This window comes from Rhincodon typus, chromosome 23 (genome assembly GCF_021869965.1).
Source record: "Rhincodon typus isolate 14 chromosome 23, sRhiTyp1.1, whole genome shotgun sequence".
NCBI classification, from domain to species: Eukaryota; Metazoa; Chordata; class Chondrichthyes; order Orectolobiformes; family Rhincodontidae; genus Rhincodon; species Rhincodon typus.
The window spans coordinates 22,156,547-22,173,833 of record NC_063354.1 but is presented as its reverse complement, the minus strand read 5'-3'; the positions used below and the strand labels follow the sequence as shown (position 1 = coordinate 22,173,833).

General features: G+C 36.8%; 1 protein-coding gene across 2 annotated transcripts in view; it reads left to right on the top strand.

The window, feature by feature from the left end:
* The window catches only part of rbfox3a (RNA binding fox-1 homolog 3a), a 255,819-nt gene extending 240,776 nt beyond the window's left edge, over window positions 1-15,043 (top strand). The window contains exons 11-13 of one of the 2 annotated variants that reach the window (XM_048610904.1): window positions 4,584-4,662; window positions 5,948-6,020; window positions 8,077-8,126. In XM_048610904.1, coding sequence (XP_048466861.1) covers window positions 4,584-4,662; window positions 5,948-6,020; window positions 8,077-8,081 — 157 coding nt within the window. In that variant the 3' untranslated portion in view covers window positions 8,082-8,126. Of the gene's footprint in view, window positions 1-4,583; window positions 4,663-5,947; window positions 6,021-8,076; window positions 8,127-14,035 lie in introns of those variants that run through there. The other variant, XM_048610905.1, reaches the window with a different exon arrangement.
* The last annotated feature ends 2,244 nt before the right edge of the window (window positions 15,044-17,287 follow it).

Here is a 17,287-nt window from a genome sequence, read left to right as displayed (position 1 = left end):
GCTTCCGTTCTTTCTCATTCACCTCTTATATTTGTTAGCTGAGCCAAAGTATCCTTTCAAGACTTTGTCATTCCAGAGCTTGGATTTGTTCTCAGCTGGTTGTTCAGCCTTTTCTTCTCGCACTTGCAATTTTGCACCGCAGAGAGCAGTTTTCTTAGCTCCATTAATTCAGAAGAAAGTGGTGTTTCTTCAGCCTTCAGCCAGAGAATAGTGAATCTTTGGAACTCATCGCTACAAAGGCCTGTGGAGGCCAAGTCATTAAGAGCATTTAAACCAAAGATAGATAGGTGCTTGATTGGTAAGGTGATCAAGGGTTATGGGAAGAAGGCAAGAAATAGGGTTGAGAAACATATCAGCCATGATCGAGGGACGGAGTGGACTTGCTGGTCCAAGTAGCCTAATTCTGCTTGTATATTATATCGTCTTATGGTCTGATCATTCCATTCTTCTTTCATTTTCAGTTCTACAAGAGTTTATTTTTTTAATAGTCCACTGCAGCTATTGATGTATCTCTCTCTCTGACTGATTACATAAATTGTAACCAGTGTAAGGTCACAACATGCTGGTGGAGCTGTGATTTCTGGTCCAGCAGTGTCTACAATGTAGGACATCGGCAATGTCCAGACAGATTGATTGTACTTGCACTCCAGCCCCATTAATCCTACATATGGTACTCGTGAGCTGTTGTGTGCAGTTTGTAGGTTTCATCATGGCTTCCCAAGTCTGTGGTTGCATGTTCTTCTCTAGAATTCATGAGGATTTTATACTGGCATTTGCCAAAGTCTCAATCTTATCTGGTAACAAATAGTAACTAGTTTCCCAAGCGTGGATAATTTAAAATTTGCACATGCTTCTGAGTGTGTGATGATGTTAATATTTTCCATGAGATTGACAGTGTGAAAAATGTGTTCACCACTTTTTTTCTCGTTGTAGACATCATCAGGTTCTAGTTGATCACTTCATATATATACCTCAGGCGGGATACCAGATGGTCTTTATTGTAGCTGGAAGACACTCTGTCTGTTTAGGTTGGTGCACGCCTCTTTGTAGCTACGTCATTCTTTGTTCTAATGCATTGCCTCTGCCAGTAGCTCTTTCTGCTACCCACCTTAAAAAAGCTGGACATTTTCTTAGTGCATGCAGAAGGCCACGGCTTCCACATGTCTTGTTTTATTTGGGTTTTGTGGTGATCATGTCACCCATGGAGTTTGTACTTGCAACTAGTAAGCTTCATTGACCCGCAGAGATCACTTAGTACTTCCGTTCATCCTTCAGGAGCTCTTAACTCAATGTATCTTTAGATTGTATAGCAAATCTTTCTGGAAAGCTTCCATGGAATGTGAATGTAATCACCAGCTCAACAATTTTGTTTGCTAGCTCTCCATCTGAAAAACTATATAAAGGAATATCTTCTCTGCACCTGCCCGTAAGTGGTTTTGTGACTTATGTTGGCTTCTGACTAAATTACATGAATTCTAGTCGATGAGTCAAAGTTTGACTCTGAACTGGTCTCCTAACATGGTCCTTATCTTGAAGAATTCTTTGGTTGTTAATCACAATGTGCTAAGTCTGTGTGGACCTTTGGTCTTAACTCCTGAACAAATTTGAATTGTTTGCTTTTCTGTGCCAGATACACCCAAAGCTATAAACCAAAGCTCTAAATGCCCTTTAAACATTAAATTGGTAGGAACATAGGAGTAAGCCATTCAGTTCATCAAGTCTTCTGTACCATTTATTGTGATCGTGGCTGATACAATAATACAATACCTTTTACCCAACCCATCCTATAATCCTTTATGCCATTGATAATCAAAACTGCACCAACTTCTGCTTTTAATATACCCAAAGACTGAGCTTCCGTAGCCATCTAGGGTATAGAGTTCCAAAGGTTCAACACAGACTGGATAGAGAAATCTCTCCTAATCTTGGTCCCAAATGGCATCCTTCTTATCATTAAATTGGGCCCTTTGGTTCCAGACACACCCAACCAAGGGGAACATCTTACCTGCATCTACCTTGACTATCTCTTTAAGTGTTTTGTATGCTTCAGTTTGCCAGTTTCTTTTCAGAGGACAGTCCCACCTTCCTTGGAACAGGTCTGGGTAGGAGCTCTGCTCTGTTCCATTTTAAATGAGGGAATTTTGTTAACATCCTGACAATATGCCTTTGAATTGCCCTTGGTTCCTTGCTTGCTGTTAATCCAGGAAACACCTTGATCATTTGCCTTTCTCAAGTGACTTAAACTGCCTTTTTGGTAGGGATTTAGCTGTGTTTTCAACTCTAACACTATAATGGGCAAAGAGATTGAGGGTTGTCTCATGCACTATGGATTGATTCAGGATTGTCGACCATGTGTTGCATCTTAAGTTAACTTGCTGACTATTCACGCACAATGAGTCTTATGAGCACAATATTCTCTACTATCGTTCACCATGCCATGTTAATAATTATTATGATGTGGAGGTGCCAGTGTTGGACTCGGGTGGACAACGTCAGAAATCACATGACACCAGGTTATAATCTAACAGGTTTATTTGAAATCACAAGCTTTCAGATTCGAAAGCCTGTGATTTCAAATAAACATGTTGAATAATAATTATCTAACAATCAATCAGTCATAAGGGATTTATTGACTCTGGGTTAGGTTTTTAAGACAGTAAAATACATTACAAGTTCTGAAGCAGACATTATGGCAAAACAACTGATTTCTGTGTGTGCAACTTGCAGACATAAAGCAAATGAATTGTCAGGCAGAGTCAAACATTGTGTGCCTCCAGCACATCAGTCCTTAAAGGTGAACTCTCAAAGGCAAGGTGTATAAACAACGGACCCCAAATTGAGCTGTCAATTTCATATCCTCTCCACAAAGATAGCTGCAAACTCCAAAACATTACCTGATCTTTGTCAGTTTTAGATTCAGTTATTCTGATGTATTCCTGGTTTACCTTTTATCTTTCACAGTCTATTGCTGTACACTCATCCAAAAACTCTACTGCCCACATCCAGTGCTGTAGCATCTTCTGTTCATCTACCACTCTTGCCCTCATCGACGTATATGGATTCTCAGACACTACTGTCTCCAGTTTAAATCCTCCTTTCTCATGTATCGTAAAAGTCTCCCTCTCTCTGTCAACTCTCCAGATCTACGACTGCATGTTCCTCTGCCAACTACCACACCAAGAACTTTCCATTCCTTCACCTCTGGCCTCTTTTGCATCCTCTTTCCCTTCACCCCCACCGTTGGTGGATTGGCTAGCAGCTGTTTAGGGGTAAATCCACACCTTGGAATATCTCCCATAAACTTCTCCACCTCCTTATAAGACTGCCCTTAAACCCACCTCTTTGATCAAACTTTTGGTCACTTTTCCTCCTGTCTCTTCCTTTTATTCAATGTCCATTATGTAAAGAGCTTCAGGCCATTTCAACATAATAAAGGCACAATATAATTTGTTGTTGTTGCCATGCACGTGGGGTAAATTTACAAATGTGCTCTCTTAACTAGCAAACCTGGTCCACTGCAAGCATGAAACAGAAATTCAGATAGACTTTGCCCACAATTTTCCAGCTATTGTACCCAATAATCAGAAAGTCCTGGGCCATGCACACCTTAATTTCCAAGGTGAACACTTATGTTTTGAGGCTTCTTCCTGCAAATGTGGAAAAATTAGCTCCCTCTTCCAACCTGTGAGTAACATCTTGTGTTTAAGGAAAATCCTTCCATGATTGCAAGTCCTGAAGGACCTATTTTACTGCACTCAGTGAAGTATTATTTACAATTCCTGTGTTTTCTGTTTGGAGAGAGCCTTTAACCCATTTATAAATTACACTTGTTAAGGAGTCAGACTCCTGAAAGAAGCAGGACCTGTTTGAAAATATAATTTGCACATTGGCTGTTTTCAGTAAAAGCAGAAAAGATTGTTAAGTTCAATAGAAAAACCCCCCAGTGACAGCACTCAACTGTACAGATGAAATAGATTTCAATTGAAAATTCTGCATTGGAGTGCCCTCTAGCAGATAATTTATAGTTAGCTACTTCTCTTCAATGTGATTACTGTACTGTGGCAGTGCTTGAAGCTATTGTATAAGTTGAACCATGGGGTAAAATTCTTCACTCCACCATTGTTTTCATTGAAGAAATATTCTAAATATACATCAAGGCCATTAACACTGCATTAGAATTGCAACAAATCAAAAACAGCTCATTGTTGTAAACTTCATTGGCATTCTAGTTTTCAGTTACAGGATGCAAAGCAGAGTTTCTTGAGATAAGACCCTTTTAACCACTTGTATTTGATGCCAAATTCTATTGGTTGTGTTTTGAAAGTTTCAGTTTTATTTATTGTTGATGAAAATTACTGTTGAAACATTTTGCTTAGACTTGTACTCGGTCTTGTCTATTCTCTGCTGGCCAAAATCAAAGAATCAGTGCGGTAAGCTGTAAACACTGGGATTCTTGAGGGTTGTTGAACTGATTTGAGTGAGCACAATGCTGTCAAAATTGTAAGGCTCAGAACTTTGTTTGCTCTGACAAATAGAAGTGAGTTGATTACTGTATGTTATATGGACTACTTCTTATATTTCAGTTATGGCAGAGTCTATGCAGCAGCCGACCCTTACCACCACACTATTGCACCAGCTGCAACATACAGCGTTGGGACCATGGTAAGCATCAAAAATGGCACTTACTATATACTGACATGTTCCACAGAAATAAAGATAAATATGTACTTTGTGGGTGTGTGCCTGTGCAAATACACTGTACCTAGGCATACACTCACAAGTACACATAAGCTGTATTTTCAATGCATAGTAAGAACTTCCACAGGCAAGTAGCTGAGCCTTTTCAGATTTTAAATTGAGCCATAATTTAAACAAAACACTTACCCTAAAATCTCAGTTATTTTGTTAAAGCTGTTTGAACCCCAAACCATGAGGAAACACACACTCAAGCACATGTTTGTACAGTCCTTCCTTTGTAAAGTGAACCTTTTTAGACGGACAACACCTTTGGTACTATTAGGTTTTCTGTTCTCGTTACTACAGTAAAGCAGTGTACCTATAGATGTATGTGACATATACACATATGAACCAAACCTACAGATAAAAGAAAGAACAAATCACTACTGATAAAATGGCTACGGCTGTCAATCTGTAGATCTGTTTCATAAAGGATGCACAAGTCACATATGTACGTTTATCCGCAGAGATATACACAGGAAAGCACTGGGAGAAACTACATCCCCACACTGACGCCCAATGTGTGTTTTGTTTATACCAACCAGGTAATAATAATGCAGATTCATAAACTAGTGTTACATTTATTCAAATGTTAAATTGAATTACGTTGAAACATTTACATACCGATAGCAATTGAAGATTTTTTTTATGCCATGAGAAAGTTGTTCATACCCCATGAAGACAATTCCATTTCCACACATGCTATTCTATTGCAGCGAGATGACAGATAATGTACCCACAGCTTCAGAAAGCGCACATGTAACATAAATGCACGTAGATTCAAATATATGCATAAGGACACATGAATATAATGAAAGTGAATTATAACCTTTTACAGGGGAACGTGCCTAGGCTTTTATAGTAATGACTTTGTAAACTCCTCTGGGTTCTCGAATTGGAACAAAAAAAGTAATTATAAAAAATTCCGTATGACCCAAAAAATTATGTAGTTTGGGAGAAATCTGTTATTAAACAATCTGCTGGCTACTGAAAGACTAGCTAACTTAGACTTGGTCCTCTCTCATCTCTGACATCATTGAATAATCTTCTCATTTAGTATATCTATTAGTAATTTCTTACCTCCTGCCTGCTTTGTCTTGTAATTTCAACATGTCCAGTTAGACAATCTCTTGTTCCCCCACTCATTTTTCCCCCATTTTCTTTCCTCCCCCATGTTAACCTACTGCAATCATGGCATCCTCCTCGTTAGAGAGAGTGGGACGGTTCATCTCAGAGATATCTCCAGGAATGCCGTCAATGCCAGTCCTTGGTTGGCCTACCAGGTAGGGATTAAGCATTGAACTGAACCCAAAATCCAAATGGATTTAATCAAACCAAAGCCAATCAGAATTTTCTCCAGTTTGAATTGATCTTACTTCTGAATTTTTGAAGTCCAAAGAGAAGTCAAACACAAGGTTTCTGGATTTTGTGCAACTGCAACCATTCATTTGATTTTAAGAAACATTTTCCCCATTGTCTAGAGGGTTTGGGTGGTTCCCACATATCCCACTGTAATCCTAACTCTCAGATCAGATAGACCAGCAAGCAATTGCTTATCCTGAGTAATGGCTTGCATGTTGGACCAGATCAGAAAACTGGTCCTTTGCTTGCAAACGTGGAGTGCATGCATATATCTAGGCAGGTCTGATCTCCAGTGATATAATTAAAAGCTGTTTATGTAGATGTGGAAGCTAAAATTGTTGGCACCAGGAAGGATCTTCTTCACTCTATTACCCAGGGAACAGGTGAGCTACATGACCTCTGTGATCAACGGCTCAGGGTCTCAAGAACATGGAACTACATGAATGCACGAAAAATGCATATGAATGATTATGGATTTTATTTGGATTTAAAAAGAGCTTTAACGTGACTGTCATAATGCTTGCTTCCACTTCCTGTTCAGATGAAACAGGGAGGTCAGAAATATATTTAAATTAAGAGTGCAGACTATAGCTGGTCAAGTTACTTCCACTTGCAGTGCACTTGAGGGAAGGTGAAGATTGTAAGTCCCAAACTAGACAGCTCCCTTCATAAATGCTCTATCTGACATTTCAGTCCTACCAACACGATATTTGATGATGTCATAGAAGAAGCAAGAGCACTAACAGAAAGTAGTTTTATTTATGAAGATTTTGAGTTGCAAAATAAGGGCTTCTCCTAAACTACAGGTATAACTGCTCTAAATTTAGCAACTTTCATTTCAGAATATTTTGCTGCATACTGATTCATTTCACTTCTTATTACTTTGTATTATTTTTAACCTATTTTTTCATCATGGTATTATAATCATAATATAGTTTTATCATAATCAAATGTTGAAATGGCAGAATTTTGATTTAAAAGCATTAGATGTGGCTTTGATAACTAAGAGCGAGTGACTCTCCATCCCGTCTACTTCACAGTGATGAGTTCTCACCAATTTTTTTTAAAATTGGGACTATTCACCACAGCAAGAGAAGTGGAGAAAACAGTTCTTTTTTCTTAATTCAGTCCTTGAGACCATGCCATTCTGGACAATATCATTAGAAACTATATTGTAGGTGAGGGACCCTTGTGCCCACTGCATCAGTGCAAGGAAGCCCATCATGGATGTGTAGGCAATTAGGGAATTAATTAAAATTTTAAGTTATTTTAAAATAATAAAGATGTATGCATTGGCTTGGCTGAATAGCGTGTGAAGGCCTAGGGTTTAAGCATTTTTGGTACACAATTAATGCCAATGTCAGGAATAAATTCATACACACAGATTGTTCTGTCTTTCACCCAGTCTCTTTTCTGCCTGTATGTGTGTGAATGTAATGTAGGTATGTGTGTGTGTGTGTGTGCGTGCATGTGTGTGTGCGCGCACCTGCGAGCGTTTGGACCTCTCTTCGTTTCTCTCAGTTCTCACACTCACTATAGCAAATACTTTTACTGATACACGTGGTTTTTAGCTAGCTTTGCAGCCAACATCATTGATGAAAAAAAATTCAATTTTCCATTTTGAGAGCCTCAACAAAAAAAAACCGAAAACATTAAGATTAATGAATGGTGACTGCGGCGAAACCCTCTGTAGCCGTTTTGCAGAGAGAGAGAGAAAGAAAAAAAAACGCCTGCCACTCCCTTGAGCTTCATCAGCGCAATGCCTTCGTTTAGACAAATGATTTAAATTTGCCGAGGTGACGTGCGTGTGGTTTCAAATCGTGCAAATCTCCGGAGCAGCTGCTAGCTAAAAGCTTTCATTAATTAAGATGATTTTTCTCCCTTCATTCTCTTAATTAGATTTGTGGCTTGTGTTGCTGTAGCATTTCGTACATTAAAAAATATTTATTCGATTTTTTTTCATCTTTGATGTTGCAGGCTAGCCTGTACAGAGGAGGTTACAGTCGCTTCACCCCGTACTAGCAAGAGAAACTCAGAGACACACTAAAACCCAGCAGGGCTAGAAACGTCTTCTCAGAAACTGTGGGGGTTTCGGCACGACATGCAGTAATGTTTTGTGCTGACACTCTCTGGTTAACATGATATTTTTACCTCAGATGTTTTTTTTTGTGTTTATTACATGTTTTATCTGTGGTGACTGCAATTTTTTTTCTTGAGTTTTGCTCAGTATAATCTACTTTGGAAAATTTCTGATGTATAAACTTCAAAGAAAACAACAGGAAAAAATAGACTTGACAGCTATATTGTTTTCTTTTGAAAATTGGCATCCAACCAGAGAGCTCTTTGGTTTTAGGCCGATTTCTCTTTTTTTGCAATTTTTTTTAGTGACTCTATTAGATTTTCAGGATGTTTGATTTTAAAATCAGTTGAACGAACAAAATTCTGTATGAAATGGGATACACGGCTTTAAGGTGATAGTCAGAAAGCAAAACCTACACAGCATATTATTCCTCTTAGTCTAATCCCACTCTAGATTACTATTAGATTCCATGTCAGCACCAGACTTCCCACTTAACAGCTAGCCAGTGTGACAAACCTGACTTAAACTCACCACATGTGTGCCTGGTGGATTGAAGTGTCAACCAGAACTGTGATTGAAACATGCTGCTCATAACCATGATTGTGTGAAGTGAGCCTTTTAAAAGCCTTCTATGTTATTCATTTTTAAGTCTAGTTTGATTGATAGAGGAAGGAAACAGTTTATTCACGTAGACAGCCTTGGTCTAACAGTTTCAGTGCAATAGTAGTTGCTTAACATAAATCAAAAGATGAAATGCAATAGGGCTTTCTCACATAGTCATTGCCAATAAAGCAGAGCATGTCCAGTTGACATAGTGAAATTTTTATTCATGCCTCGTCTGTGGAGGCTTTGTGTAAACATTGCTCGCTGTTGCTAAAAGGGTTGGAGATAACGCCCAGCCCCCGAGCTGATATTGAATTGCACTGGTTTTCTATAGTTCAGCAAATTTCTTCTTGTCGTAAACGGTACCAAACTGGGTGGCCATGTTACAATGAACATATAACAATCTGGTTAAATGGACATCACTGAAGCATTCATTCAAGAAAAGATGTGGCAATAGGATATTTAAATCAGCTAGAATATAGATATTTTCTAAAAAAGGAGGTAACAGCACTTTCCTACCCAGCACTACTGCATCTTTCTACATTCCATTCCTCTTTTCCTCACTGTTTTGGGCTTAGCACAAACCTCATTTATTTAAACAAACTATTTATGTCTCCTAAGCTGTCACTTCATTAATTATCATCACATTTTCTTAGATCATTCTGTAGTTGTGACCAGCAGAACCTAAAAAATAGTCTGACCCCACCAATTGAAGATGGTTCAGTTACTGGCTAAAGGCATTCAACCTTAGATCTGAAGCAATTCTCCTGAAAAGAAATGTAAACTTATTTATTTGACCATTTAGTAAAGTTAATAGTTTTTAAAGGTGTTCCAATTATTCAGAAACTGTTCCTGACAAGTAATATAGTATTGCAGGACAATATATAACAAAATTATTCACATTTGCCAATTTTACAATTTTCTCCTGAGTCAACAGACAGGTATTTATTTGACACGAATCTTCAAAATCTGAAATTTCAGTCCTTCATTCACAACTTGCATTTATGCAAGTAGTATTGCCTGATTTACAGAAATTTGTTGTAACTACAATTTGTTAAATGGAAGTCATTTGCATGATAAGCACTTTATCACCTTAAGAAGAGGTTTCTGGCATCTCAGATAGGCATGTTTACTGAAGAGAACTGTCGAAAACATTCAAGGAAAAATTAACAGTTTATATTTTTCTTGGTGCAATTAGTATTGCAAGCGCAAGATTGTGTATAATTGTTAGAAAAATCATTATTCAAATTTGAGAAAGGCTAGCGAATAATGAAATGAAAGAAAAGTCTTTCCCATTTGGAATGTTATATCTGTTAGCCTTAAGTATTGTTTTTATATAACAAATGCAGCTCTGTGGGGTCTCCCTCAAGTACTGAATGCCCCAGCTTTTTCCAGTGCACATTTTTATATTTTTTTAAATCATCTATTGTCTCTGGGGAAGGTTCCTAATATGTGAATTGTGTACAGAGATTAGATTATTAAGTACAATATGAGATTGGGGCTGTGTGAATGAACCAAAAAATTGAAATCGCATTCTATTTTATTTCTGACATCTCTGAGGATTAACTGGAGCAGCATATATTCTGAATGTTGTGTAGGTTTCATAGTGAGATGAAAGGTGACATAATCAGAACTGAGGAGTTACCCTAAGAACTGTTGTGTTTTGCTTGCTTTACAGGTTTGTTTTATTGTTAATGTGGTTTATTTTAGCTTTGGTTTTCTTTTGTTTTCCTGTCAAAATATGTTCTGTTCATTACACTCCAAAACCATTGCAATATGGTGTATTATAGGTCAACCTGACTCAAGTATTTAAAACTGAGTATTTATTATGATTAGTAGCATATGACTGTCTTCGTATACGTAGATTAAAATGAGTAGGAACAGACTTAGAAAATTGTATTCATCCTTTTATACACTTTCAATATGTGCACATAAGTATTCCATGGATCATTTTTATATTGCAAAAAGAGAAAAAATAGCTTTAAAAAGGCACTGTTTATACTTTTTGGGGTAAAGAAATAGCTAACATCTTTATAAATGTTTACTTATGAAATATCATGTGAATTGTGTGCTGTAGAAAATATATTACAATATGTGTTAGCTGTAAATTCCACTGGATAGAATTAAAGTGGGGTTAATACTCGGGGAAACAATCAACAGAATTTTGAATTACCTTCTTAAAATACTCTCTTGACAAATTTATTCCACACATAGGATCAACTCTTCTGATTCTAGGCTGTATTAGTATTATTATGGTAACATTTTACTGTAATTGCTTTGTCTTTAAGAATTTATTTCTAGCTGTGACTGCAAACGTACTATCATTCCTTGGAGCCTATTGTCTTCACGAGATTTTGCTTCCTTTGACAGAAACCCAGCTGAACTTATCTGGTCTTGCTTGCACTTGTGGTTTTTATGTTTCACCCAGTATATTCGTATATGCTTTTGAGAGTCTCACTAGTCACATGTTATATGGACATATTCAAATATGGTGTTCAGAGTTAACTCTTCATTGCTGTTTTTATTTATTTATTTTTCCATGTTTGAGTTAGTGGGGATAACTTTGACAAGCAAGCAATATTGGAACTGCTAAACCTATTCTAGAATAGGAAAGACAAGCCATGAGTATAGCAAGCAGTCAAGTCAACGTTGTCCATTTTCCTCTACCATCCAAAGTCAAATTAAGTCTTACATTTATGACATTTATGCCCTAACTTTCCCTATTACTGTGCACGCCTGTAAATATGTGCACATGTTGATGCATTCTAACTCTATGATTATCCTTTGTACACTGCACAATGTTATTTGAATATATATTTGTTTTACATGCGGACAGGGCACACTAGCCCAATGTTCGTGACCATACCAGAGTTTGACCATGGGAGGAATGGACGGATGGTTACATTCACGAGGTAAGTGTCCATTCCTCTCGATATGTTTCACAAAAGTGCACACACCCCTGAGTTGTTTTGTGTGCAGGAACCCCAAAAGAACCACATAAAATGCCCAGTAAACTCAGCATAGGTGCTGTGTGAGGAAGTCCTACATATAATGATTAACACGACAGGAGAAATATCTTCTGCAGTTTTCCCAGTCGGCTTTCTAGCAACCTGTTGTCAATCACAACTAGTGATGTACTACCAATGTGTGATGTCAGTATCTAAGTGAAAAGTTGGCAAGTTTTTTTTGTTCTTCGCATTTTTGATCATAGATTCTATGATTGACAATTGTCTTGGACAGAAATATTCCCTGTAATATTGTTATCAATATGGCAATACACAGGACTTGATTCATGTTCTAAACCATTAAACATTAACTATATTCAGAACACTGGAGAATTTTTTATCACCAAAAATAATCATTTTCTCATCACAATGACCTACTAGCAAACAACCCACAAAAAAAATCACATTAATAGTTTTTAAATGGTAGACCATTACAAATAAAATGGGTCGTAATTCTATGTGAATAGATTATGTAAATAGATCAGCTTGAGTGACGGACCAGAGTCAGTTGTGGACAAACTTATCCAATCAGCCTTGTTGACAGAAATATCTATCATACTAAATGCCTGACTGTTGGCATATTCTGTATCTGAGAAAGACGTAGGTCATCATAACTTTGGAATGGTATTTGTATTTCAACACAATAAAACAATTAAATGATTAGCTCACTGCACTCATTACCATGACGTAATAGAAATCATGAAAGATTGCTAAAACGAAACTTTTATGTTTTGGCCGATTATCTCTATTCATGTCGTAAGATTGTCCAGCAAGGGCTAATGAGACATGAGTAACATTTTCCCCAACCTTCACAATTTTTTTTTGCTGAATTACCAGGTCATTACAATGCTAAAAATGTTCTTTTTGAGCCCTTCACATAGATGGTGATCTGTCATTGTACAATGTAAAGTTACTGTCATGTGTGTGTCACAGCAGCACACAGAAAAGTTCTTGTCTGCACAACACCGAAAGAAGAAAAAACATCCTACTGTGTGATTTAATTTGTCAAGTACACAAAATTTATCTTTCAGAAGCACTAAAAATAGCAAAAGATGACAAAATTGACTGAGAAAGGTAACTGAAATTTCTGTTGCATTTCTTGTTTCTCCCTTTCTCAATCTGGTACAAAAATAGTTTTTATCAGGAGCAGATTTGTACAGAAGTTCATCATTGTTGTTGTTAGAGTTAACTAATGTAATAATAACGTAGGGTCCATAATATTAACCTTACCTTGCTGGCTTTCCATTTACATCTTCAAGCTATTTTAAAAGATTGACTGTATATGCATTTCCTATAAATATGTTGAGATTAGTGTTTGCTTTAAACACTTTCTTGCTAAGCACTTTGATAAACTACAGCCACATCTCTTTGCTGCAAATGTTCAAAGACAACTGCAATGAAAAGGGGTTACAAAATATTCTTCTAAACATTTGCAATCTGCAACTTATAAAGTGTCTTTAATTTGTCCTTAATAGCTAGCACTCCCGTTTCAGGGCTTAATTACCTGCTGTCCTTCTAATATGTAAACCATTAAATCTACACAACTGTCTATATACAAATCAACAGTTGTAATGTCCTGGCTTTATTTATATTATTAAAAATAATATAGAATATCTCTCTATATGGAGGACAATGTATTGTAGTGTGCTAAAACAATATCTGTTTATGTGTGGGACTATGGTTCAAATAAATCCCAGGCAGTGGTGAGAGGACTAAAATGTTCTTTTGTTTAATGGTAGCTGGGGGGTACAGTAAGTTGGCTCTAGGACCTGATACAAAATATGGCCAGACATAGCTTTTCGGAATATGAACATCAGTGAGTTTGGTCAATTTCTAAGTAACTTCCAATTATCTTAACTCAAGAAAAGCACAGTTAGTTCTTAATCAGCAATTTCTTTCAAAAAGGATATATGACTTAGGTTGAGATGCACCAAAGGTGAAATGCAAATGGAGTGCAACTCTGCATCTGACTTAAATTTAGTCATAACTTGAAACTGTTCAGTAAGATTGCTGAGTACAAAAGGAGAGAAAAATACTTTTGCTTTCCTGTCCCTCATGCGGAATAAAATGTTCACATACACCGTGCTTGAAACATTGCTATATATTCAGAATGAATTATTAATCCATTCATGTTACTTAGAGGATAAATTGCTATTTCAAATTTAGTAAAGATTTATTGGTTAATAAATTTATCAGAATTATCTCCAAGCCAAACTGTGCAAGTTCTTTCCTTCATCTTATATTCTAGTGACTCTGGCATGACACAGGTGCACTGTACTAAATGAAGGGCTCAGAAGCTGAAATCTACGGATTCTGGGAATATAGAACCTTGTGCCACACCTTCAGCAAACAAGATGTGGAACGTACGCAAGTACTGCCATATGGAAAAGAATTGTACGTTGTATACCATGTGTACGCTCAAACTCCTCCTTTTTATAATTCCACTTGTATATAGCCCTTTAGCTGCCACCCTTGTGCAATAGATTATAACACACCCTGATCTTCCATCTTATTGAAACCAGTGAGAATGTCCTGGGGCAGTAACACAGCTATCGCCCAGTTAAGTGCATTTTTGTTATGCACTAAATCATTCTTGTTGTTTTCAATGGGAGTAAGAGGAATTGACAGCTCTCAACATAAAATAGTGGCAAACAAAAAATTAAGCAAAAGAAATGTAAACATTTCAAAAATAAGACTCTCTTTTTTAGGACTTTCAGCGTCCTAGAATGGAAACAGGTTGTGTTGTATAAGATTTTAAAACAGCCTGACGTTTCAGGACTCCAGAGGCCCTCATTGCTCCCCTTCCCATCCCTGGATTCTGTGGTATCCTTTTGAACTGCAGAACTGTACAGCCCTTGATGTTATGATGCTGCCTTGGTCTAGGGTATGCTATTATGATGCTGAGTTAGTAATGTCCTAGTTTCAGACCTAGGACCTTTCGCATCTCAAAAGTTTGAATAGTGCCCTCTTGGCCTAAGTATTCCTAGCTCTGCCTGGCCTTTAGCGATTCAGACTCCAAACTCCACAAAACTGTCACTTTTCCAAGCCAAACTGTCTGCAATTCCATCTCAATCTTAAAGACTATTTTGTTCAACCCTTGTCTCCTCACACTCTCTCAGTCCTGGAACTGCATGTTGTTTAATATCCTGTTAGTACCTCATGTGCTTTTAACTGTCTATATGCCGTTGGTTCCTAATTTCTTGCTCTCTGCTGCTGCTCTGGTAGATACCTGCTGATTAGAGAGCTGTAGTTTAGACCTCTGCCTTCTGTTTTCTGTCATTCTGTAAGCTTCTAATGTGATTCAATTAACAATAATCCTTAATAAAGATTGTTTCTTTCTTCGACAAAAATAATTGTTCTGAATATTTTATAAGATAGCACTATTGGACTGGGAATAATGTTAGATCATGTAATCAAATGGCAATATATTTATAGCAAAACACAAGACATTTAGGAAAAAAATTGTCACATGTATCAAAGCTACTAACATATCAATATACATCGTGATCATGATCCTGTACAAAATTTCAATATCTGCATAACAATAATTTTCAAGCAAAGTAAAACATACAACAGTATCCTTAAGATTTCTAAAGTAATTTGAAGATGTAAAGGAATTACAGTTTCAAACAACAATAAACAGAAGATACACTCTTTCCAAAAATTAGTTGTGTTCATAATAAGAAACTGGGGTAAATGAGTTGAGAAAGAGAAACAGGAATGGACAAAGTCATTGGGAGTTATTGATGGTAGTTGAAGAGGAATCCAACACCAGCTCCACATTAAGTGTATCTATCAGTTATAGATTTTGGAGGGAAGCTTATTCTAGTAATAGACAAAAACAACTTGAAAGAATAGAAACGATCACCAAATTAGTAACACAAAGAAAATCTTCTAATCGCTACTACAATTGTCTTACAGCATGTGAATGGACATTAGTTAGTAGGAATGATCATTTAAAATGTTGTGGAAAGCCAATTATGGATGATATGCATCATTACAAAAGAAAAGAGCAGCTACAGTCTATCTGTAAGACTAAGAAATACAGGGGTGAATCAATACCCAGACCTCTTCCAATTCTCCAGTCCTGTAGTCTATTAAAAATTTATTCAATGTTTATTTTCTCAAGAAAAGATCATTAATTTCTACTTCTACAAAATTAGATATTTGTAATGGAACAGTTGAGATGATGTGTAATCAATCTTTGGAATAACATACACTGTAATGTGATATGAACCTTTCCCTAAAGGGAAGAAGGAAGAACTCACCATTACAGTATTTAGTTTCTCATTTCTTTGAGCTTTTAAGAAAAGATTGATATCTGCAATGTTACCTAAACTGAGTGTTAATGATTTCTGAGTATGACGCATCACTGAGTAAGCCAGTGAGGTAATGAACAATGATGGGAATAAAAACTTTTGTTTTTCAAAATTTGAATTGCTTTATTATAAAGAATTAGCTATGATATTTTTGAAATTACTGGGAAGAGGATTACATTGACAAATAAATAATACTGCAGATTCATTTTCTCTAAATGACTTAATGTTTCAGTCAGGCATAATGATTGGAAATTCTAAACTTATGACTCAAGCCTAATGAATAAAATTCCAAAGCCAAATCTCAAACATCAAGACAAAATACATGATCATGTGAAATGATTGTTCTGATGCCATATGGCTCTAGCAAGTCTCTCTTTCGTCATCTTCAGTAACTTGTGCGTTTGGAGAGTATTCAAACATGAAATCACCATTTGAGGAATCGATTCAGCTCAGTTCAAGTATCATTATATAAAGGGGGAGAAATTAAAACACTGTTGGGGACCACTGGTCTCGGGAGTACTATTTTTTAAGCTATTCAGCATCCTAAGGTACAGAATTGGAATTAAGATGCATAAACACATTTCAGATAAGATAATATGCAGGATGCCAACTTAGTGAAGGGTTTGTGGGCACGCACCTAACAACTGCCTGTAGCATGAAGAGCAGACAGAATATGACTTTAACCAGTGTGCAACTTGAACATGACACTACTGATGCTATGTTCAAACAGCACACTGCAGAAAATGCTCTCTCTTAACCACACACACTTGAGTATGACGTTAAATGGAATACAGAACTTCTCCACCAGTGGTTTTTCAAAGAAACACAAACTACTGGAAGGTTAGTTGCTGAATTATTTCTACTGCTGCTGACATAATTGTATATATTTTTGGATGTTTCCTACACTACACTAAAGTTTAAGAAATATACAGAGTGGTGCTGACATACTTGTATTTTCATTTCTCATCTCATTCAAACATACAGAATTCCTACACAACTTGACAGAAGATAATGAGGAAAGGATGGTTCCACTGGCTATGGGGATTAGAGCCAGGGAACACAGTCTCAGTATAAGAGGCAGAATAAGAATAAGAGGCATTTAGGACTGAGATTAAGAACTCTTCACTCAGAGGATAGTAAATCTTTGGAAATGACTACTCGAGAGGATTGTGGAGGCTTAG